This window comes from Lepidochelys olivacea (assembly GCF_965140295.1).
Source record: "Lepidochelys olivacea isolate rLepOli2 genome assembly, chromosome: 5".
In the NCBI taxonomy this organism is placed as follows: Eukaryota; Metazoa; Chordata; order Testudines; family Cheloniidae; genus Lepidochelys; species Lepidochelys olivacea.
In genome coordinates this window covers 45,512,449-45,535,875 of record NC_140415.1, presented here as the reverse complement: position 1 = coordinate 45,535,875, position 23,427 = coordinate 45,512,449, and the positions used below count along the sequence as shown (strand labels likewise).

The 23,427-nt window shown below is 42.2% G+C and overlaps 1 protein-coding gene across 1 annotated transcript; it reads left to right on the top strand.

Moving 5' to 3' along the window:
* Positions 1 to 48: 48 nt before the first annotated feature.
* Positions 49 to 21,619, top strand: LOC311520749 (betaine--homocysteine S-methyltransferase 1). Its single transcript, XM_084628483.1, has 8 exons — positions 49 to 206; positions 3,850 to 3,982; positions 9,554 to 9,672; positions 14,326 to 14,517; positions 15,063 to 15,210; positions 15,685 to 15,867; positions 19,728 to 19,956; positions 21,259 to 21,619. The coding sequence occupies exons 1-8, from the start codon at positions 159 to 161 to the stop codon at positions 21,449 to 21,451; spliced, it is 1,245 nt and encodes a 414-aa protein (XP_084484609.1). The 5' UTR covers positions 49 to 158; the 3' UTR covers positions 21,452 to 21,619.
* Positions 21,620 to 23,427: the final 1,808 nt, after the last annotated feature.

The window sequence follows — 23,427 nt, the reverse complement described above, 5'->3', positions numbered from 1 at the left end:
TGTTGGGCGCAGCCCCGGCCACCCAGGACCCACCCCCCATTCCGCCTCTCTGCCGGGGCTATAAAGGGGCGGGCGGGACGAGGCGCCCTGAGAGTCTCGCAGCGCCGCCGGCAGTCAGGAGCTGGGTGCAAAGGCAGCGCTCCTAACGCCCCGGAAAGATGCAGGCGCCGCCTGGCGGAAAGAGCCCCCAGCACGCCAAGAACAAGGTAAAGGCCCCGGGACTCGCGCCGGCCTAGGAGCCGCTGCAAGCGCAGGAAGTCCCCAGTCTGTGCCACGTGCAGGCGCCCTGTAGGCGCTGGGGGGACTGGAGCGGTCGGCCCGGCAGCTCCCTTGGGGGTAGCAGCGTATGGCACCTCCAGCTGTCCCGTGATATGCCCCAAGGAGAAGAGGCCGCCAAAGCTCACGCTGCCGCTAAGGGTTTGAGCCCCCTCACTTGCAAAGTCTGGAGAGGCAGCAGTGTTAGAACGAACAAGATCGCTTCGCTGATCTATCATGGGCGGGCACCATCCCCTGCTCCCACTCGGGGCTGCTGCTAGTGCATGGCTGAGGGAGGGGGTGGGAAATAGAACCGTCATGCAACTGAGTGGGGCTAAATCCTGCTCTGAGAACAGCAGCACGAGTCACCGCTCTGACACCGCCACCTCCTTCCAGGCACAGACCCTTTCCTCCCGGGGTATGGGAGGAGAGCCCCAGAACTTGAGGCTGAGAAGCAGTTTCTATAGTTGGCAGGTTCAACAGGCATTGTCACCTTTAGTAACAAAATTTGCAGGCCTTCTCTTTCCGAGGACCGTGTTCTTCAACTTTTTTTCATTTGGAGACCTCTAAAAAATTTCAAACGTGGGTTGCACCCCTTTGGAAATCTTAGCAATGTCTGCAGACCCCCCACTCACAGTAGCATGGATAGGAAATTTAAAAAGCCTTAGTTTTCCATGATGATTTTGCTGGGTGAAAGCCCCACACAGAGATTGGGGGAAAAAATTTTTTTTAAATAAAAATGTGGGTTTTGGGGGACTGGGGTTTGGACCTCTGCAATTGGCCTCAGGAAAAACTGCCTTGAATTCATTTTTAACAGAATAATGGCTTACAAGTTCACATTAAAGAGTATGATTTGATTTAACTTTTCACATTAAAACAAAGTGTCCATATTTCATATTAACATGTACATGGTAGTTTGTAGTAGCTCGTAATTAATGCATGAGGTGATACGTACATTCACTGTTTCCTCCCCTTTAAAGTTTCAGCCCGCTGCTTCTTCATTAAACTTTTGAAGTGAACTCCCCTGGTGAAAGCTTCCTTGGCAGACCATGGAAACAGAGACCCAGATTATGATCTTCTACATCAGGGGTGGGCAAAAAATGGGCCGCATCCTGCCCATCAGACCTTTTAATCTGGCCCTTGAGCTCCCGCTGGGAAGCGGAATTGGAGCGGGGTCAGGGGCTTGCCTTGCTCCACTCCGCGAGTGCAGCAGCTCCGCATGGCTCCCGGAAGCAGGAGCAGCCAGGGGGTTCCGCATGCTGCCCCCGCCTCAAGCACCAGCTCTGCAGCTCCCATTGGCCGGGAACCATGGCCAGTGGGACCTGCAGGGGTGGTGCCTGTGGGTAGGGCAGAGCAGCATGGCCCTGCCTCCAGAGTGGGAAGAGGCCACTGTTTCCAGGAGCTGCTTCAGGTAAGTTCTGCCTGGATCCTGCACCCCTGAGCCACCTCCCCCCCCGTGCCCCAGCCCTGATTGCCCTCCAAATCTTTCATCCCAGCCCAGTGCACCCTCCTGCACGCCAAACCCCTCATCCCCAGCCCTACCCCAGAATCTGCACTCCCAGTCGGAGCCCTGCCCTTGTGCACCCCTTCCCCAGCCAAGAGCCCCCTCCATCCCAGCCCAGAGCACCCTCCTGCACCCCAAACCCCTCATCCCTAGCCCCACCTAAAGTCTGCACCCCCAGCTGGAGCCCTCATTCCCCCCTGTGTGCCCCCATGCTCCCCAATCCCCTGCCTCAGCTGGCCCTTCATACAATTTCCATACCGAGGTGTGGCCTTCAGTCCAAAAAGTTTGCCCACCCCTGTTCTACATGGCAGATTTACTCTTTGCTTGGCCAGGCCCATTCTAGGCACTCAGTTATTCATTTGCAAACAATAATCTTAACAAAGGCTCTGAACTTTCATAGTTACAACAGAAATTCACTAATGCACATTAATGACTGGGAAACACCTTCTGAGTTGCTGAATTTTGCAAGTTGAGGCATGTTCCTGCTCACATTGAAATCAATGTCAAAACTTCCATTGCTGATTTTAGCTGGAGCAGTATCGGGCTCACAGTGCAAAAGCAAATCTTTTTTTTTTTTTTTTAATAGCAGGGACGCTGGATTATTCAATTTACTTTGTTCATTTATTTGGAAAATGTCATTTTAGTCTGAAATATTTATGCTAATAGTATGTAAATCAATGTTCTTACAGTATAATTTGTAGAACAAAGTTAATGTGAGAGCTTACTCAGATCTGTCAAAGCTGTGCTGAGAAATAATTGGTCCTCTTCTTTGTACACTCAGTTTATGAGGTGTGTGGATTAGTGAAGTGCTAATTACAGAGGTTTTACTTTACACCTCTCAAAGAGAAAATCTATCGAAGGATGGAGACTAAAAAGTGGAAAAAGTCTTCTACCAAGGGCTTTCAAGCCACACACACCTGTACTTGCACAAAGCTTTCATTTTCCTCCTGAGCTCAGATACTACTGCATAAAACAACAAACTGTATTATGCCATCTGGAAAGGGTAGATATGGAGGGTAATGTGGCTAGCCTTAACACGCCCATGACTGTGTAGTCACTGTGAAAATGTCTGGGGACACCTGATTTTTTTTTTTTCAATAAAATACAAACAAATATGAGATCAAAGGCAGAATCTAATATGTAGGGATATTGTGCAATTGTGGTACACTTATTAGAAGTCTTTGGGTACATAAACCAATGAGAGGAATATGAGACATCTAATATTTTCAGATACAACCAATACAACATTATCTTGCTCCAATATTGTTCATATTATAAAAAGAAAACTATACACATTTTCTTTGCACTAGCTTACAATTCAAGACAAGAGGCAGGGCAAAACATGCAAAAGCTGAATTTTTTTGTAACCTGGCATCTTTTTTTAAACTTCTGGGCTATGCAAAATGGGCAAGATTCTCTTTGATTTTTACAAATGTGTGTGAACAAATCCAACCAAGTGAAAACAGCTTGCACAGAAAGCTAAAATAAGATTACATTTTAAGATGCCAGATATGTGTGTCAGTAAAATGTTACTTGCATGCATGCTTTTTTAACTGTGGCACGATACCTTCATTGTATCATTTTGTATCACAAGCGACTTGTGTTGTAGCATTTCCTAGGTGACCTTTTATCTCAGCTGAAGAGTAAATGAGTTACTAAAAAAGTCTGATGCACTAGTGTTTCTCTTCCAAAAGTTAACAAATCTTTTGGGAGCACTTAGGGCCTATAATGGGTGGGATTTTAACCATTTACTTTCACAGGAGCATGACAGGGCCCTTCACTTGTGATTTTTGGGAACAGTGCATTTTTCAGTTTTTAATAAAATTGTGATAATAGTCTGGAGCCTAAGTACTATATGTATGCTTATTATAATAAAATCCTACTTTTTTTGACAACTGACTTTCTGCCATTGTTTAAGCCTGAAAGATGCTTTAAAGAAACAGAATAATATGACGCTGCTGCTGTTTGCAGTAGCCCCCAAATTATGCTTGGCTGTTCCCAAAAAACAAAGAATGACCAAGTTCCTATCTTAAAAAAGTGTGTAGCCTACAAAACTACAGTCCATCAACCTTTCCTCCTTTATTATTCAGGGTATTCTAGAACGTCTAGATGCTGGAGAAATTGTGATTGGAGATGGAGGATTTGTGATAGCTCTTGAAAAGAGAGGTTATGTAAAAGCTGGACCTTGGACCCCAGAAGCTACAGTAGAACACCCAGAAGCAGGTCAGTCTTCTGCCTCAAAGCGTGAGGATTGAAAATTATAGCATAACAAGTGTAATGTAGATGCTATTTATGTACACAATCTTTTCTTAAAAACTTAATAGTCCTTATAACATCCTGTGGCAGCATGTTCCACAAGCCAGTTTACAATGGGTAGAAAAGTATTTCCTTTGAGACATTTAAAATGTGGTGTCCTTAAATTGAATACAGGAAATAGGAGTGCCAGAATAGCCTTCTTTATAACATTAGTTATTTTATAGACCTATTTCCTCACTCTAATCCTTCCAGTCTTCTTTGAGTCTTCCTTTGTATGGAAGCCTTCTCACAATGTCTTTTAACCAGGGCTTAAAACAATCTGACACTTGCTACTAATGTGCTGATAACCTATTTCTCATGTCTATAAGATGCTTATAACATTTATTAACACTTTATATGCTATTTATAAATATATTTTCTTGATATGAAGTGTGAACATTTCCTCTTCTGTGCAGTGTGGTGCCTCCTCTGCACTGTTGACTTTTGCTCCTCCACCCTACATGGTCATGTTACACAGAAAGTAGGTGTGGAAAATGGAGGAAGCAGCTGGCTGGGCCAGTTGGTATGAGAACTGCTACAGAGATATCAAATCCCTCCTACCTTGTAAGAAAAGCACATAAAAGATGGAGGCCCTGGACAGGGGGGAGGAAAGAAAAAAGAACTGAGGAAGAAAGTGGGAGCCTAGGAAGAAAAGGAGAAGATGAGGACTAAGAAAAGGAGAACATGGGAGGGAGGACAAGGTTTTATTTTATTTTTTGTAGGGGCGAGAAATGTTACCTGAGCAGAGATTAGAGAGTTCAGAAATGAGCCCTAAATGCCTAAATGAGATGTGTAAACAACTTAAAATGCTATCATGGTACTGAAACCCTTGCAAGATCTCGAATACTATTGCTTGGTCACATGTGTGAGGTCAGATTTTGTCCACCTGGTGGGTTGAAATGAAAAATTATTTGAATGAGTTCTATAATGACACACTTCAAAAATACAGCACATCTTTAGCTAATACATCTCAACTATGACTGCAAAGAACTTTTAAATTATTGTCAAAATTCCTGTAGTTGCTAGAGGCCTCAACCACGATGGGGTCTATTGTGCTAGTCACTGTACACCGAGGAAGAAACAATCACTGCCTTTAAAGAATTTACAATCTAAATAGACAAGACAGGCAAAGGAAGTAACATCCCACTTTTACAAAAAGATTTAAAAATGTACAGCGAGATTGTGACATGCCAGAAGTCACCTAGGAAGTCTGTAGCCCAGCTGGGAATTATTGGGTGAAATTTGTTGGCCTTTGTTATGCAGGAGGTCAGACTAAATGATCGTGATGGTCCTTTCTGGCCTTAAAATTGATTAATTAAACCCAGTTATTGTGAGGTTTCAGGCCAGTGTCTAAACCATAAGGCCATCCTTCCTCTCTAAATATTGACAAATTTAAGATCCTGCTTGGATCCTGGTTGTTTGGGATAGTCATCTAATTTGCATGTTTATGAATTTTTTTTTTTAGTTCACCTGCATCACCGATTCCTTGATTTTTTTTTTTTTTTTTTTTTTTTTTTGTGAACTGTAGTCTGCTGGGGATGCCACAATCATAAGCAAAGAGCACTCGAAGCCTGTGGGGAGAGGTAGATAAAACAAGTCAAGCATTATTAAGGAGCTCTAAGAGAATGTGTGGTCTCTCTTATTGACCCAGACTCTTAGCAGAAGTTGGAACCCTTCAGGAAGATGCTATTTCAGCCTTGCTGACAGTCCATTGACCCATGGAGGATACAAAAGACATGGGAAAGGCTCCTGTGGTTAGCACAATCTAGGTTCTGGAGCTCATAGAATCCTAGAATATCAGGGTTGGAAGGGACCTCAGGAGGTCATCTAGTCCAACCCCCTGCTCAAAGCAGGACCGATCCCCAGTTAAATCATCCCAGCCACGGCTTTGTCAAGCCTGACCTTAAAAACTTCTAAGGAAGGAGATTCCACCACCTCCCTAGGTAACGCATTCCAGTGTTTCACCACCCTCCTAGTGAAAAAGTTTTTCCTAATATCCAACCTAAATCTCCCCCACTGCAACTTGAGACCATTACTCCTTGTCCTGTCATCTGCTAGCACTGAGAATAGTCTAGATCCATCCTCTTTGGAACCCTCTTTCAGGTAGTTGAAAGCAGCTATCAAATCCCCCCTCATTCTTCTCTTCTGTAGACTAAACAATCCCAGTTCCCTCAGCCCCTCCTCATAAGTCATGTGTTCCAGTCCCCTAATCATTTTTGTTGGCCTCCGCTGGACTCTCTCCAATTTTTCCACATCCTTCTTGTAGTGTGGAGCCCAAAACTGGACACAGTACTCCAGCTGAGGCCTCACCAATGTCGAATAGAAGGGAATGATCACGTCCCTCGATCTGCTCGCAGTGGCCCTACTTATACATCCCAAAATGCTCAGCTGTACTAAGATAGCTGCAACTAAAGTTTCTAAGGCCAGAGAATGGTTGGCTGTATTCTTGTGATACTATTTTTTTTTTTTTTTAATAAAGTTAACACATATGTGCGCACGCTGACACACACAAACCCCTCAGAAGGTGGTGAGTCTTGAACATGTTTTGACTGTTTTAGAGTAGGGTACGATTTCCGCTGGCTCACAGGGGAACAGCACTAATTTTACCCTGTAACACAGGCACCAGCATACTATACTACAATGATGGGTATTACTGCACTAGAAGAGGGTGTGCTGTAGTGTCACACAGCAGAAACAGGATCCATAAGGAGAGCTAGCCAGAAATTGTTTAAAATTAGACAAAAATTGTGAAAATTGTAAAAAGCATTTTCAATTTTCTGACTAGCTGTATCAATGACCCTTTATGGAAAGCGTCTGATAGAAAAACAAACTAGTGGATCATAGAAGTTTTCTGAAGTAGCCCTTTGTTTGGAAAGAATGAATGACCTATTTTTAAAATTATAATTAAAAATAAATGCTGCTCACACCAGAGTTTTTGACTGCCTCTGTTCAAAGGATGTGAGATTGAAACTTGATACTGCTAGTTGATGCAGGATTTGAAGAACTTTTAGAACTCTGAAGCTGAGCAACAAGCTATGTTCCTGACTGGTTCTTGTGTAATAGCTGGTATAAGCGGTGTTCTGTTAGAGCAGCCTCCTGGGTTATTCCAGAGTATGAGTGCAGGATTTTGTTTTTAATAAGAGTGGTCTGGTTTTTGTGCTCAGCACTGTCCTCTACTGAGTGGAATCAAACTTGACCATGTACATAGATACTCTACTCTCCTGAGGGCAGGAGTGCTACCACTGTACAAATAATACTAAGTTTGGATAGAAAAGGGGGAATAGCAATTGCTGACTGTAAGAGGATGGTGCTTGGCAGTACACTAACATTTTCACATAAAATATTGCTTTTGTGCTTTTTAATTTCCAAAATTGGTAGTTATTCCTGTGACAGGCTGGCTTGCCTGTGTGATGGAGAGTTTGGGGCTAAGCCAGCCCTGATTACAAGATGAGCCCCACCTGAGAGGAATCAGGTGATTCTGATATAAAAGCCAGCAGGGAGCTGTAGAGAAAGAGTGGTAGAGGCTGTTTCATGCAGGAAGCCTGTTGGTAAGCTGAGAAATGCTCAGGAAACAAAAACCAGAGAAGCTATAGTTGGCTTGAAGACGCATCTGTAGGGAGCAAGACTGGTACCTACAGAGACATTGAACTTGGACCCAGCTCTGGGAAAGAGGGCTAGGAACCCCCCAACTAAGGAAAGAGACACTAAACTGGGCTTGGGACCTGGAGTGCCCGTATGTGCCTGGGGACTGAGTAAATTGGACCACAGGTGGAGAATATTCTAATTTTTCTTTAGCCTGTGTGGAGTTTAAGGAGCCCTGTGAAAGAGGGAAAAGGGGCACTCAGGCAGCAATAAGTGGCCACAGTGCTACAACTACTATTTTGTTTTTCACAGGCTAGAGCAGTTCTCTTATCTTCAGTATTGACTAATTTCCTGGGCAGTTGCTGTGTTCCCTTTCTCACACCGATCTAAGGGCTGGTCTACACTAAAGCTGTAAGTCAATCTAAGTTACATTACTTAGGTCGACTTACAGTGGTGTCTACACAACACTGTGTTGATGGGAGACACTCTCCCGCCAACTTATCTTATGTTTCTCAAGGAGGTGGAGTACATAAGTCGATGGGAGAGCACTCTGCCATCAACTTGGTGTGTCTTCACCAGACCTACTAAATTGACACCACTGCATCAATCACAGCAGTGCTGATTTAGCCAGAAGTGTAGACATGCCCTTAGTCTGATCTCTTTCCGTACTTCCTCTTCCTTTTGCTGACATCTGCTTTCCTTTCCCATTCACTTTACTACCTTACAGCAATCCTGCTAAGTGACACTTTGTTACCCAGAATTTTCAGAACCCAAAGCAACGGTAACGTAACTGTTTCTCTCCAGGTGGTGTCAGGAATAAATCAATGGGGACACAGTTCCTCTGTCTGATATGATACAAACCAGAGTGCTTTTACCTAAAAGTACTTTTTTTTTATTAGATCTTAAGCACACACAAATATTGTCACAGTAGGTTCAGAGCATCTTTAAACTTTATATTTACAAAAGTTAAGATGGCCTTGAGGAATCAACAGCTAGGCTTCTGGGGGGCCCCTCCTTCTGTTTAGCTGCTGGAGAACTTAGTTATCAGATCCTTGCCCAAAGAAAACTTCCTCAGACTGCTCCAAAGCACACTTTCTAATTAAACTTTTTATAAATTTTCTCCAGACAAAGACTATATCTCAAAATAGTCCCTGGTAGGCTAACAATTTCCCTAGAAACAGCCAATAACAATTCATTATTCTCCTTATCAGAAAAGCATTTCTAATTAGAAAAACAATAAAACTTACATGTCAGAAGTGCCTAAAACTGAGGTTAGCTGTCCAAATATTCCTTCTGTTTTCAGGGAACCTTAACTTCCTGTCCCAAACTCCCATTCTGATGGCAAAACTGCAAACGTGCAGCTGCATGGCTTTGCCTCTCAGGGCCCTAAAACTATTTCTAGTTATGTGATGTTTGGGTTTCAGCTGCCAGTGGTTGAACATACAAAATGGCTGACTGCAGTGCTGTCAAGTGCTGGGGTACATGCAGAAATGTCAATTTAGGGGCTACAGATTGGGAGGTCTGCAGTACAGCAAAAGATAGGCAAGGTGCCAAAGATTCAGTGAGTGAGCTTACTGGCAGGGTAACTGTAGGGTAAAAGATCCTCAATGGTTGACTAGACAGATCACTGACCGTCTCAGCAGAGGCTGTTTGACTGGCTAAGGAGACTGAATTATCTGCTTTCCCCTATAAATTGTCCCTCCAGGTTTAGAGGTAAATCAACAGAGAAGGTGGCAGTGTTTGCTGCAGATGCTGTACTTGCTCCAAAACTAAGTAGATGTCTTTTTACAATACCATTAATTCAGAACCTTTCCTAAGTTAACATAACCTAACCAATAAACATGTAACTGTGCAAGCAGGTGCTAAAGTGGTGGCAACCATATCAAACTTTATTTTGCCTTTTTTAATATCTTGCAGTTCGTCAACTTCATCGGGAATTCCTCAGAGCTGGATCAAATGTTTTACAGACATTCACCTTTTATGCCAGTGAAGATAAATTAGAGAATAGGGGCAACTATGTAGCTGAGAAAATATCTGTGAGTAAAACACTGGTTTTAATGGTGATCTATGGAAAATGGATACTCTTCTCTGATTTGAACACAGGTTTCTTTTTACAGCTTGTCAGAGTTAATTTAGTGATATTCAAGGGCATGGAAATAAAAATTCAAATCAAATGGGGGGGGTGGCTTGTGATTTCATAGTCTGAAGTGGTAGGAAGGACCTTCGGCTTACAATGGCAAAGGGAAAAAAATCAAAACATGGGTAGTAGTGAGAAGAGGGGGAAAGAATACTGAGTCATATTTTTATTCAACTTAAAGAACTTAGTTTATCTGGAATTATTTTACATGGGGTACATTAAGGACTGAATCCACAAACAGCAAGATAAGTGGTAACAGGGAATCCTTCAGCATCTGGAGAAAGGACCCAATCCTAGAAATTATGACGAATCCCAGAGAAAATATGTGGATAACAAATGAATGTGTGCTAAGAGCATATCCTCTACAACACAGCAATAACCAGTAGATCCAAAATATTGATTTTGGTTGTAAATCTAACCCCCTCTTTAGGTGAAGAGGGGCCCTAACAGCAGAACTACTGTGATTGTGCTGCACAGGGGAGGAGAAAGATATTGTGAGCCCCCTGGGTATAGGAGTGGGTGTGGACTCTAGCTCAGGGCTCTGCAAGAGCCCTGTATAGCAAGTCTTTTGGGAATGGAGAGTTTGCCACTGTGTGGTTCCTCTCATTCTTCTCCCTGTGAAGGGGGTCACATTGCCTGCTCAAGCCTTTGGTACGTGGAAAGGATTCTATGAGGGGAACAAATTCCTCCCCTCATCCCTGTGGAGATCTCCATGCCCTGAGAAATTACTCAGGTTAGAATCATAGAATATCAGGGTTGGAAGGGACCTCAGGAGGTCATCTAGTCCAACACCCTGCTCAAAGCAGGACCAATCCCCAACTAAATCATCCCAGCCAGGGCTTGGTCAAGCCTGACCTTAAAAATATCTAAGGAAGGAGATTCCACCACCTGCCTAGGTAACACATTCCAGTGTTTCACCACCCTCCAAGTGAAAAAGTTTTTCCTAATATCCAACCTAAACCTCCCCCACTGCAACTTGAGGCCATTACTCCTCGTTCTGTCATCTGCTACCATTGAGAACAGTCTAGATCCATCCTCTTTGGAACCCCCTTTCAGGTAGTTGAAAGCAGCTATCAAATCCCCCCTCATTCTTCTCTTCCGCAGACTAAACAATCCGGTTCCCTCAGCCTCTCCTCATAAGTCATGTGTTCCAGTCTCCTAATCATTTTTGTTGCCCTCCGCTGGACGTTTTCCAATTTTTCCACATCCTTCTTGTAGTGTGGGGCCCAAAACTGGAGACAGTACTCCAGATGAGGCCTCACCAATGTCGAATAGAGGGGAACAATCACGTCCCTCGATCTGCTGGCAATGCCCCTACTTATACATCCCAAAATGGCCTTCTTGGCAACAAGGGCACACTGTTGACTCATATGCAGCTTCTCGTCCACTGTAACCCCTAGGTCCTTTTCTGCAGAACTGCTGCCGAGCCATTTGGTCCCTAGTCTGTAGCGGTGCGTGGGATTCTTCTGTCCTAAGTGCAGGACTTTGCACTTGTCCTTGTTGAACCTCATCAGATTTCTTTTGGCCCAATCCTCGAATTTGTCTAGGTCCCTCTGTATCCTATCCCTACCCTCCAGTGTATCTACCTCTCCTCCCAGTTTAGTGTCCTCTGCAAACTTGCTGAGGGTGCAATCCACACCATCCTCCAGATCATTTATGAAGATATTGAACAAAACCGGCCCAAGGACTGACCCTTGGGGCACTCCGCTTGATACCGGCTGCCAACTAGACATGGAGCCATTGATTACTACCTGTTGAGCCTGACAATCTAGCCAACTTTCTATCCACTTTATAGTCCATTCATCCAGCCCATACTTCTTTAACTTGCTGGCAAGAATACTGTGGGAGACCATGTCAAAAGCTTTGCTAAAGTCAAGGAACAATACGTTAACAGGTTAAGTGCTGGGGCAGCATTTGGGGCCTAATTAACAAATCAAGGTTATCCTAAAGCCTCTGCATGTATCAGAATGAGATACTTAGTTCTGCTCTTATACCACATCATCAGGTCTTGCCCACTTAGACTGTCATAACTTACATTCAGCCTGACTTCATACTTCCATCCAGTTAATGATAAATATGCTGAGCCTGATTCTACCCAGAAGATACAAATAATTTCCAGTGGGATGTAAAAGAGTTGCTTATATCCCAAAAGGGGGGGAGCATTGAGCCCTGAGTCATTACTCATGTTGTGGCACTGTGCATTGTTTTGACAAGAAGATCCCAATGTGGGAGTGTCTCAAAACAGATTTCAGAGTAGCAGCTTATGCTCAAATAAATTTGGTTAGTCTCTAAGGTGCCACAAGTACTCCCTCTCAAAACAGAGTGGCTATACATTACTCTATGATCAGAATGCCTTCAAATGACTTTTTCTAACATTGCTATAAACATTTTTTCTTAAATTCTTCTGTCCCCATTAACATTGGACCCATATTTTCCTATGTTTTTATTAAGTCATTCAGATTGAAGTGATTGAGTTTGCATAAAGAGGATGAATGCTTTAGTCTATTTTTTTTTTTTTTAACTTAAATCCCTGTTTCTGTTGGTTGGACATGCTTCCATACCTATAAGGAGAACCTTGCTGTTTGTTCAATCAATCCCAGATCATGACTTTTTAAACAAATTGTTGTTTTTCTGCCCAGTTTAATCTGTTTTCACAAATTCTCTTTGCACTGCTAACTTGGGTGTATGGGGTACTTGGCTTTCAGTCTACATTGATTAATCAATCATAAGTACTGATATCTGTTTTCTTTTATACACCTATTGTGATCGACCCAGGCCAGTTGGGTACAGCAGAGTAGTTGAAGGGAGATACAATGGCCACTGGATAAGCAGTTTTCTGTTCCCTGACTGACAGGAGCAGGGGCTGCTCCAGGCTAGGGTGGACACATGACTCCAATTAGCCTGCAAAGAGTCAGGTGAGGCTGTTAAACTAATGTGAACATCTGACTGTAAGGCCCCCTCTGATACTATAAAAGGGCTCACTCCAGTCTGGCTGAGGAGAGCCAGGGAGCAGAAGCGTGGTTGAAGGGCTGGGTAAAGAAGACATCCTCAAGCCATTGGAACAGGAGCCCTAAGGTAAAGGTGAAGAAGGCATTGAGAGGGAAACAGGAGAGCTGTGGGGAAGTGGCCTAGGGAAATGTAGCAACTCTGGCAGTGGAAGATCCGCTCCCAACAGCTGTTGCTATTCGGGTCCCTGAGCCGGAACCCGGAGTAGAGGGTGGGCCCAGGTTCCTCTCAACCTGCTACTACAGAAATGCCTCCTGGGAGGGGAAGACAGGCCCCTGTTAGGACAGGAGGCTAAACTGTTCTGGAATAAGCCCATAGGGACAACAGACTGTGCAAGTTATCTCACCAACCTCCTTGCTGGCTTATGATGAAAAGGGCTCAGTAGACTGTACCTGGCCCCAGAGAGAGATGGGCTACCTAGAGGGTCACAGTGAGCCTCTGAGGCTAGCATAAACCACCTGGAAGCGCAGGACCCACAGGGACAAGGTCAGAGCTCTGCCACACCTTATATTTAAATTTGTTGATTTATTATTTTTTACAATGGGATAATTAATGCTACACTAGTTAAAATTTATTTTGATTCTCACAGATGTATGTACAAGATCCAGCTTAGTAATTTGAGTTTCCAAGTTATAATATACCAACCACAGACAAGCAACACTTCTCAATTTATAAAAATATATATAAACATATCCATATTAGGCTCTATAGGTGGTCTTTTGAACTGTAAAAAAGAATCTGTTTAAAACAGTTGCTTATAATAAGCATTATTTTAGAAGCAGAAAATTCATAGGAGGTTCTTTTATATGTGGCTATATAAAATATCTTGATGGAGGTGTTGTCTGCATACTAACTACGTTTAATTATGGCTTGACTATGAGGGATCCAAAACATCTTAGTATGATGAAAATCTATTGGAAATATGTTGTCTTTTTATATATAGTTAACTTACCAAAAAGCCCAACCAACCTTTAAATATCCCTACTGTGATGACTGGTGAGTAACCAGTCAGGTACTCAGTACAACAGGTTAACCAACAGACTTCTTAATGATCCATTGTGAGGTGTGAGAAACCAGATAGACTTGGTACTCTTTATTCTAGGGCCCTAAGCAGCTCCTCTGTGGGGAGGCCCCAGGCCTTTGTGGGGGGGCTGGCTTGGGCGGAAGGGGGGAACCACCCCCAAGCACTCACCTGCGGTGCGGCTGCGGCCAGGTCTCTGCACTTCCCACCATGGGTGACTGCAGCCCTGGCCCTTCTGCGGAGCTCAGGGGCCTGGGGGAGGAGCAGGGGCTGGAGCAGCATGCAGCTGCGTAGGTGCCCCAAATTTCCTGGTGCCCTATGCCACTGCGTACTTCGTGTATGGGTAAGGATGGCCCTGCATTAGTTGGTACTTTAAAATGTTTTAATGAAACAAAGTCTAAAATTTTAAATTAGTTTTAGAAATAAACATGAAACTAATTATGGTTCCCAAGACTCATTTTTCTTCTGAAATGCAGGCATTTCTGTAGTAAATCAGTACTGATGTAGTCTGTTCTCATATTTTAGGGCCAGACAGTGAATGAAGCTGCTTGTGACATTGCAAAGGAAGTGGCTAAAGAAGGAGATGCTTTGGTAGCTGGAGGAGTCAGTCAGACACCATCATACCTGAGTGGCAGAGATGAAGCTGAGGTTAAAGCAATTTTTCGACAGCAGCTGGATGTCTTTGCCAAAAAAAATGTGGACTTCTTAATTGCAGAGGTAAATCCAACTGTAAAGAAACAAAGTGCCTTCAGTTGATGCAATTTACCAGCTGATCAAATTTCCTTAGAATTGAAGTCTAGTCAGTTTTTTGGGAATTCACATATATGTTGATGCCTCCTTTAAAATTTGCTACTGTGCTCTTATGCAAATAGTAGCAGATATATTTTTCCAAATACAATACTGGCAGACATTGTAGTGTAGAGTGCAACCGAGACCCTAACCCCAAATCTCTGTTCTGGTCTGGGCAGAAATGAAAGGGGAGGGTCATCCTTCTCTGGGGTGCTTTGTGCAGCCATTTACACAGAACAAATTGTACAAACATGATCTAAATCCCAGTAACGGAGGCGGAGGGTCTGATTCTATTAATCTTTACAGCAGTGTAAGCCAGGAGTAACTACTGGAGTCAATAGTTACGCTAATGTAAATGAGGAGACTCAGGCCCTGAAATCTACCTGGGTGGGAGGGGTAGAGATTAAGGAGTGTGTAACACTTAGGCTGGGTCCTCATGCATAAGAAAATAGATTAGATTTACTTTCTTTCAGTATTTTGAACATGTTGAAGAAGCTGCATGGGCTGTTGAAACCTTAAAAGAATCTGGGAAGCCAGTCGCAGCTACCTTGTGCATTGGTCCAGAGGGAGACTTGCATGGTGTACCACCTGGAGAATGTGCTGTCCAACTGGTAAAGGCTGGTAAGAAATTTCCTCCTCCTCCATATAATCCGTAAAAAAAAATATTTTTTTAGGAGTACAGTAACATAAAGTTGCATTTTTCAGGCACATAATTACAATGTTAAGCGAATCTAATTTCCCCATAAGAATTAGTGTAAAGGGGAGGTTGGGGAGGGGGGGTTTCCAGGGAAAAAATTTTCACCGGACAAAAGACTAGATATAAAAATAAGTCTTTTGTCCGGTGAAAATTTTTTCCCTGGAAAAGTAAGGGGGGTGTGTGTACTTCTACTGTGGGGGGGACCATGCAGGATCTTAAGAGATTCTCTATCTCCTGTCCTGCCACTTGATTTTGCTCTGATTGGCTTGTGGTCGTACTGGTAGTGTAGAGGTTGAATGCTTTACTTCCAAAGCACTCTGGCTATGAATTTTAATTGCTATTACATCATTGCCGAGTTCCTGGAAAGCCATGTAACTGGAAAGTTGTCTTCTTCACAGGTGCTTCTATTATTGGAGTGAACTGCCATTTTGATCCAGAGACTTGCCTGAGAACTGTGAAGCTCATGAAAGAGGGCTTGGAGGCTGCTAAACTGAAAGCACATCTGATGTCTCAGCCTCTTGCTTTCCATACCCCTGACTGTGGGAAGCAGGGCTTTATTGATCTTCCAGAATTTCCTTTTGGTAAGACCTAGTCCATTTAAAAAAATTTTTTTTTAAATTAGTGATGTTTAGTAAAGAAAAAGCTGCAGTGGTATCCGTGCATGCAGTGGCATCAATCCATACACTATTGTGCAGAATTTCAAATTAAGGAAAGTCAGAGCAGTTGATATTAACCAAAATGAATTTTAGAATTATAGAACTGTTGGGCTGGAAGGGATCTCAAAGTCCTCAAATCCAGCGCCCTGTACTGAGGCAGGACCAAGTAATCCTAGACCATCCCTGGCAGACGTTTGTCCAACCTGTTCTTAACCTCCAATGATGAAGATTTCAGTCTCCTTTGGAAGCCTGTTTTAGAGCTTAACTGCCCTTTATAGTTAAAGTTTTTCCTAATGTCTAACCTAAATCTCCCTTGCTGCAGACTAACCCACTACTTTTTGTCCTACTTCTAGTGGACATGGAGAACAATTGATCAGAGTCCTCTTTTTTTTTCTTTTTTTTTTCTATTTATAACAGCCCTTAACTTATTTGACCTATCAAGTCTCTTTCCTCTCCCCCCCCCCCCCCCGGCCCATCTTCATTTTTAAGGTTTTCAAAATCTTTTCTCACTTTGCTGCTCTCCTCTGGACTCTCTCCAATTTGTCTACAGCCTTCCTAATCTGTGGTGCCCAGAATTGGACATACTACTCCAGTTGAGGCCGCACAAGTACTGAGTAGAGCGGGACAGTTACCTCCTGTGTCTTACATACAATATTTCTGTTAATACCCCCAAGAATATTAGCCTTTTTAGCCACTGCATCAAACTAACTCAAATTCAATTTGTGATCTACTATAACCCCCAGATCCTCTTTCACAGTACTGCCACCTAGTCACTTATTCCCCAATTTATAGCTGCACATCTAATATTTTCCTTCCTAAGAGAAATACTTTGCATTTATCTTTATTACATTTCATCTTCTTGAATTAAGACCAGTCTCTCCAATTTATCAAGGTCATCTTGAATTCTAATCCTGTCCTCCAAAGTGCTTGCAACCCCTCCCAGCTTAGTGTCATCTGCAAATTTTATAAACATACTCACTCAATTTATCAAAAATATTGAATAGTATCAGACGGAGGACTAACGCAATTGGAACCCATTAGATACATCCTCCCAGTTTGACAGCAAACCATTCGTAACAAGTCTTTGGGGACAGTTTTTCAACTTGTTGTGCACTCACCTTACAATAATCTCATCTAGACCACATTTCCCTAGTTTTCTTATGTCAAAACCCTTACCAAAATCAAGGTATCACATTCACTGCTTAACTCTATCCATTAGACCAGTAACTTTGTCAAAGAAGGAAATTAGGTAGGTTGTGTCAAGAAAAAAATTATGCCAGATCTTGCTGGCTATTCTTCCTAACCCTCTTATTTTCTAGGTTATTACAAGTTGGTTGATAATTTATTCCAGTATCTTTCCAGGCATTGAAGTTAGACTACCTGATAGATATATAATGCCCTGGGGTTCTCTTTGTTCCCCCTTTTAAAGATAGGTACTATGTTGGCCCTTCTCCAGGCCTCTGGGACCTCACCTGTCCTCCATGAATTCTCAAAGACCATCACTAATGGTTTCTAGATTGCTTCAGCTAGTTCCTAAAGGTTCCTAGGATGAATTTCATTAGGCCCTTCTGACTTGAATATCTAACACGCCTAAGTAGACTTTAATCTATTCTTTCCTTATCTTGGCTTGCGTTCCTTCCTCTTTATTAATACTAATTGTGTTGAGTACCTGGTCACCTTTTTAGTGAAGGCTGAAGCAGAATAGACATTAAACACTTCAGCCTTCTTGATGTCCTCAGCTATTAGCTCTCCTTCACTGCTAAGTAAAGGGACCTGCACTTTCCTGTCTCTCCTGCTCCTAAAGTATTAAAAGGTAATATGAAGAGATTCTTTTATGTCACTTGCTAGGTGTAACTCCTTTTGTGCCTGTCTTTCTGATTTTGTATCTACATGCTTGTGCTATTCTTTTGTATTCCCCATTACTAATTTATGCATGTTTCCACTTTTTGTAGGATTCCTTCTTGATTTTTTTTCAGACCATTAAAAAGCTCCTTAATGGCTTTTAACTAGTCGTTCCCCCCCCCCCCTTTGTATAGCGATAGTTTGCAGTTGTGCCGTTTTAATATTGTCTCCTTGAGAAACTGCCAGCTCTCCTGAACTCCTGTTTCCCTTAGAATTCTTCCCATGGAGCCTTACCTGTCTTCTGAGTTGACAGTCTTTTTTTTTTTTGTTTGTTTTTTTTGTTCATTGTCCTTATTCTGCTGCTCTCACTCCTTCCTTTTTTCTTAAAATCATTAAATCTAACATTTTCATGATTTTCATCCAATTTGCCTCCACCTTCAGATTCATTATCAATTCCTCCCTGTTGGACAGAATCAAGTCAAAAATAGCTGTGCCCCAGCTACTTTCTCCACTTCATGAAACAAAAAGTTGTCCCCAGTACATTCCAATCATGTATTGGAAATTTTTGTGTGTTTTTTGCTGTATTACTTTCCCAACAGATGCCTGGATAGTTAGTTTCTCCCCTGCCTCCCCCATTACTACAACGTCTTGTGTTTTTTGGATATTTGATGTTTGCTCTAGAAATGCCTCATCCACCTTCTCTTCCTGATTTGGTGGCCTATGGCTGACCCTTATCATGATATCACCCCTAATTATTACTATTATTATTATTTTTTTTTTTAACCCCCTTTGTATTTACCCAGAGTCTCTCAACTGGTCTGCCTCACACCTCCACCTGGATCTCAGAACAAGTGTATATATTCTTGATGTATAATGCAACACCTCGTCCCTTTTTATCCTGCCTGTCCTTCCTGAACAAGCTATGCCTCTCTATGCCAATATCCCAGTCATGAGATTTATCCCACCAAGTCATAATTTATCTTGTGTACTAATGCTTCAATGTAGGCACTACTTACGCCGACGGGTAGGGTTCTCACATCAGCATAGGTAATCCACCTCCCCAAGAGGCAGTAGCTAGATCTACATTGGTTCAATGCAGCACTTCTGATCCCCTGCAAGTAACTTACGGTTTGGGGAGAAGGGAAGCATAGCTGTCTTCTCTTCGACTCCAGGCAGCAGCAGAGGGAACAAAGGGTAGGATAGAGGCCATTTGCCACGTGGTAGGTGGAATTGAATGTCTATTGAGCCTGGTATGTTACAGAGCAGCTGGCCACATCTGCTGTTCCCTAGCTCACACTCAAAAAGCAGGTGAGAAGTGCAAGGGGCTATTGGTGTGTTTCACCCAGTTGCAGGTGTTTAAAATTATTGAAGTCTGTTTCCCCAGGCACAAAGTGGTTGGGTGATTATTTTTTTTTTTTTTTTTTTTCCTGAAGTGCAGGCATTAACAATGGGTTTCTTAAAGCACTGAGATGCTATTACTCCGCATACATAGAAGCGGAGTAGAGTTAAACACTCATACTATTTTAAGAGGTACTGGCATTTTTTAGTAAAGATCAATAAGAAATTAAATATGAATGAAGCCTGTATTTTAAGTGTGACCTCTGATTTACACTTAAATACCCACCTAGTAGCTGGCACTCGATTTAGGGCTTTGTCAGATTAGAATTTGGCAGGCTTTATCCCTCTGGAACAAGGAAACTTCTGGCAAGTATGCAACAGAGGAGCATTCCAACACCTAAAAGCTGAAATGTAATGAAATATTTCATCAGTAGCATCCAGACTGATTAACAGTGTTTAAATCTTTACTGCAATAGCCCAATTATGCCTGTGACATTGTACTTTGCACGTTTGCGAAATTAACTGTAGCTGAAAATGTAAAGCGATTTTACTAAATATCTGCTAAAACTAAGTATTACAGTTAAAGCTGACACATATCATTGTAGCTCTGGAGCCAAGAATTCTCACGAGATGGGATGTGCAAAAATATGCAAGAGAGGCCTATAACTTAGGGATTCGATACATTGGAGGCTGCTGTGGATTTGAGCCTTATCACATCAGAGCAATAGCTGAGGAACTGGCCACTGAAAGAGGATTTTTGCCACCGGCTTCTGAGAAACATGGTAGCTGGGGTAATAACTTGAGCATGCACACCAAACCCTGGGTCAGAGCAAGGTATGTATAATAACTATAGTACTTCGCTTAAATGGCACATTAAATATGCTCCCTTCAGGTGGCTTTAGCAGTCTTTCTTCTTGGGCAGACTGGCCATGGAGAGGAGGAGAAGTCCCATTTGCCTTCCTTCCCACCCTTAAATAGGATTTACATAAGGTGGGAATCCTTTGTTTCCCAAACGTGACCCACCCCCTTTCCCTTCCAGTGGAAAGTTTACAAGAAGTCCCAGATACTGTTTACTATCAGGTGAGAAGACCACCTGACTCAGTAGTATCACAGCATCCATGAGTCAGTGGCAGTATGGAGTGTCTGCAGGAAGGCCAAGTCTTTTCACAGTCCATTGTCCTTGCTGATGGACTATCCCCCTTGTCTGGCTTTTCAATTGTTGTACCTGAAATGTTAGCAGTGGGAGTCCCCCCCCCCGCCCATAGTAGCACAGTTGAAATACAGATACATAGTCAATATTCCTAACTTCAGATACAGAAATAATACAGGCATACACATTGGATAATCACATTCAGTAAATTGAAAAGGAGTACTTGTAGTACCTTAGACTAACAAATTTATTTGAGCATAAGCTTTCATGAGCTTTGTTTAGCTTCTAAGGTGCCACAAATACTCCTTTTCTTTTTGCGGATACAGACTAACATGGCTGCTACTCTGAAACCTGTCATTTCAGTAAATTATAACCTTTCCAATTATATCTTAAAAGACCCATCTTCCATAAAGTACATCTCAGTTATGTCATATTATAAGCATATTTTCATAAAGAATATGGTGTGAAATGTCACAAATGCCTTAGCATGTTAAAACAATTAAATTCTTACGCTTTAATTTGTTTGCCCAATGGGTCTTCTCAGACTACTTTGAGGATTGGTCTTGACATTTGTGCCCACCCCCCCCCATTTGTTGTTGGTTAATACAATTCAGTGCATCTGTATTGGTTTTGGGAACATATAACTAGAGGCCCCTTAAAATGAAAGAATTGTAATGTTTTGGTTTGGATTAACATGAAAGTTATTCATAGCAACTTCTAAGATATAGAATTAATATAGACTACCATGCTAATACCTATTTGGTAAGTGGCTTAAAATGTTGCTTTAAAAGAATAGAAAACACTTCTTTTAACACCACCAGTCTTCATAAATTTCTTCCTGTATCCAGACCTCACATTGAGCTAAAACTTATGCAAATGAATTAAATCCACTGACCATTTTGATCTAGTTGTTAAAATATTTTAGACTGTTGTAACATTTCCTCAGCCTCATTCATTAAAAATATTAAACATTTTTCTTTCTTTAGGGCAAGAAAAGAGTACTGGGAGAATCTGTTGCCTGCTTCAGGCAGGCCATACTGTCCTTCAATGTCAAAACCAGATAACTGGGGAGTGACTAAAGGCGCTGCAGAGCTGATGCAGCAGAAAGAAGCAACAACTGAACAACAGCTGAAGGAGCTCTTTAAGAAACAGACGTTCAAATCAAATATAGTAGCTTAAGTATGAGCCTGAAATATGTATGGAGAATTTCCAAATGTGCTTGCATCACATGAAATAACTTGTGAAGACAAATGTCCATGTATCCATTTACATGTAATGGAAGAAGCTAAATGCAGACAGAATTTGATCGCAAATGAGATCAAATCTTAATAAAACACATTTCTATAAGACTGTTAGTGCTTATTCCTTCACCTACTTACTTCCCTCGTCATTCTCACATGAACAGAGAGCAACAATACCTGAAGACCAAAGGTGCAAACTATTAAATGTTTATTGGAGTGAACTTCCAGCAAGCAATGATTCAAATTTTCTTCCTCAATGTCCCCCTTCCCAGCTCTAATGCCACAGAGCCTTGCCTGTGTCCCTGTCCCATTCCCCCCTGCTTAGCAAAACACAATTCCAATTCCACACCTGCATTTCCTGTTCCCATTTTCCCCCCCTTACTTCCTGATTGACTACAGACTATATAGTAAAATTTGAGTTCTGCTTAGCCATACCTTAACCCAGTCTTAACCTATTGTAACACGATTATCTAACCAATTATCCTACCACCTTAATAGTTTCTGTCTGCTGTATAATTAATTTTGTTGGGTGTAAACCAATCACAACCAGACAGATTATACAGACAAACAATGGGGATTATAGTGATAGAACAACAAAGAAATAAGGATTTCATGCCCTAGCTATTGATAAGTGAGTTCTTGCCAGACAGGATGCCATCAAACTAAGTTTTCTTTAAATCTTGTAGGCTCTTCCCTTTCTATAGAGGCGATAGATTGGATCATCTTTTTAACTGCCCGAAACGATCTTATTTCAGTGTGACTAGTTTGGAATGTAAGGATGTGACCATTTGCTTCCCAGTTTATGGCTGCCTCTGCTGCTTAGCTAAAGGCCTTAGCCTAAGAACAGGGCCTCAGACTGTCACAGTGAGAAAGGGTCCTACACAGGCAGACAGTGATTCTGATTCTTTAGAAATTCATTTAACACAAGGTAGGGAAGGCTGACGTATTAATAATTAAGCTACCATTAGGGTTTGTTTAGTGCTGTTATTTGGTAACATGATGGTTTAAAAGGAGTACAGTGCTAATTAAATGTTCAGAGAACAAAAATTATAAGTAAATTTTTTTTACTCCAGTTTCCAAAATAAAAATGTCAAAGTGCAATAGGCAGAAGTAGTAATGGTATTAACCCAGCATGCCTAAAACCATATGAACTAAGAGCTTTTAAAAAAAATTACTATGAAGGGATAATATACCTCCAGTAAACCATGATCCAGAATTATCTCCAGCTTGGTGGCACTCAAACTGAAGCTCCCCCTAGTAGATGACACTTCTGAAAATTGTCCTGTGTTTGGAGGGAGTAAAACACCTCCATGGAAAGTTTTCACAAAGTGACTCTCTCAAGTAGAGACACACTCTCTCCCCCCCCCCCCCAATAGAGAACTCAAGGGGCAGGAAAATTGGATAAACCTAGTTAGAAATTGGGTTCTGTAGTCCTCCAAAAAATTAAATCAGATTTCTGTCTGGATTCCAAATACAAGCAGTATGGTTTTGGAAATGTGGGAGGAGCCTGTACAGCTGCTTTGAAACCCTCTATACCAAAACAAATGAGGTTGAAGCCAAAGCCTCTCCTCTGAATGAAATATGCCTTTAAATAACCTTTGAGCAACAGGCCCAGCAGATCATAGAAGGGAGAGTGGCAATCAGAGAGCTATTTAGAAATGGACTTCTTGGTCATGTAGCAAAGCTCTATGAGTTAATGTCAGAAGAAACAAAGCTCTGTGGAAACTTTAGACCATTCCAGATTTTTTAAAAAAACAAAAAAAAAAAACCAGGACATTTTGATATTGAACTAGGGGAGAAGGGGCTCGTAGGGATGAGTGCATGCAAGCCCAGGAGAAATGTTGGCAAGATGATTGGCTCATTAGGACAAAGTTCATCATCACCTTCAAAAATAATTTCGGATGCAGCCCTCAG

What these genes read in the sequence shown, in the direction of transcription:
- LOC311520749 (XM_084628483.1), top strand. Translation starts at nt 159, where the DNA reads ATGCAGGCGCCGCCTGGCGGAAAGAGCCCCCAGCACGCCAAGAACAAG. An exon ending in CCCAGCACGCCAAGAACAAG is followed by an intron (nt 207 to 3,849) that starts GTAAAGGCCCCG and finishes TTTATTATTCAG; the next exon opens with GGTATTCTAGAACGTCTAGA. An exon ending in AAACCCTGGGTCAGAGCAAG is followed by an intron (nt 19,957 to 21,258) that starts GTATGTATAATA and finishes TTCTTTCTTTAG; the next exon opens with GGCAAGAAAAGAGTACTGGG.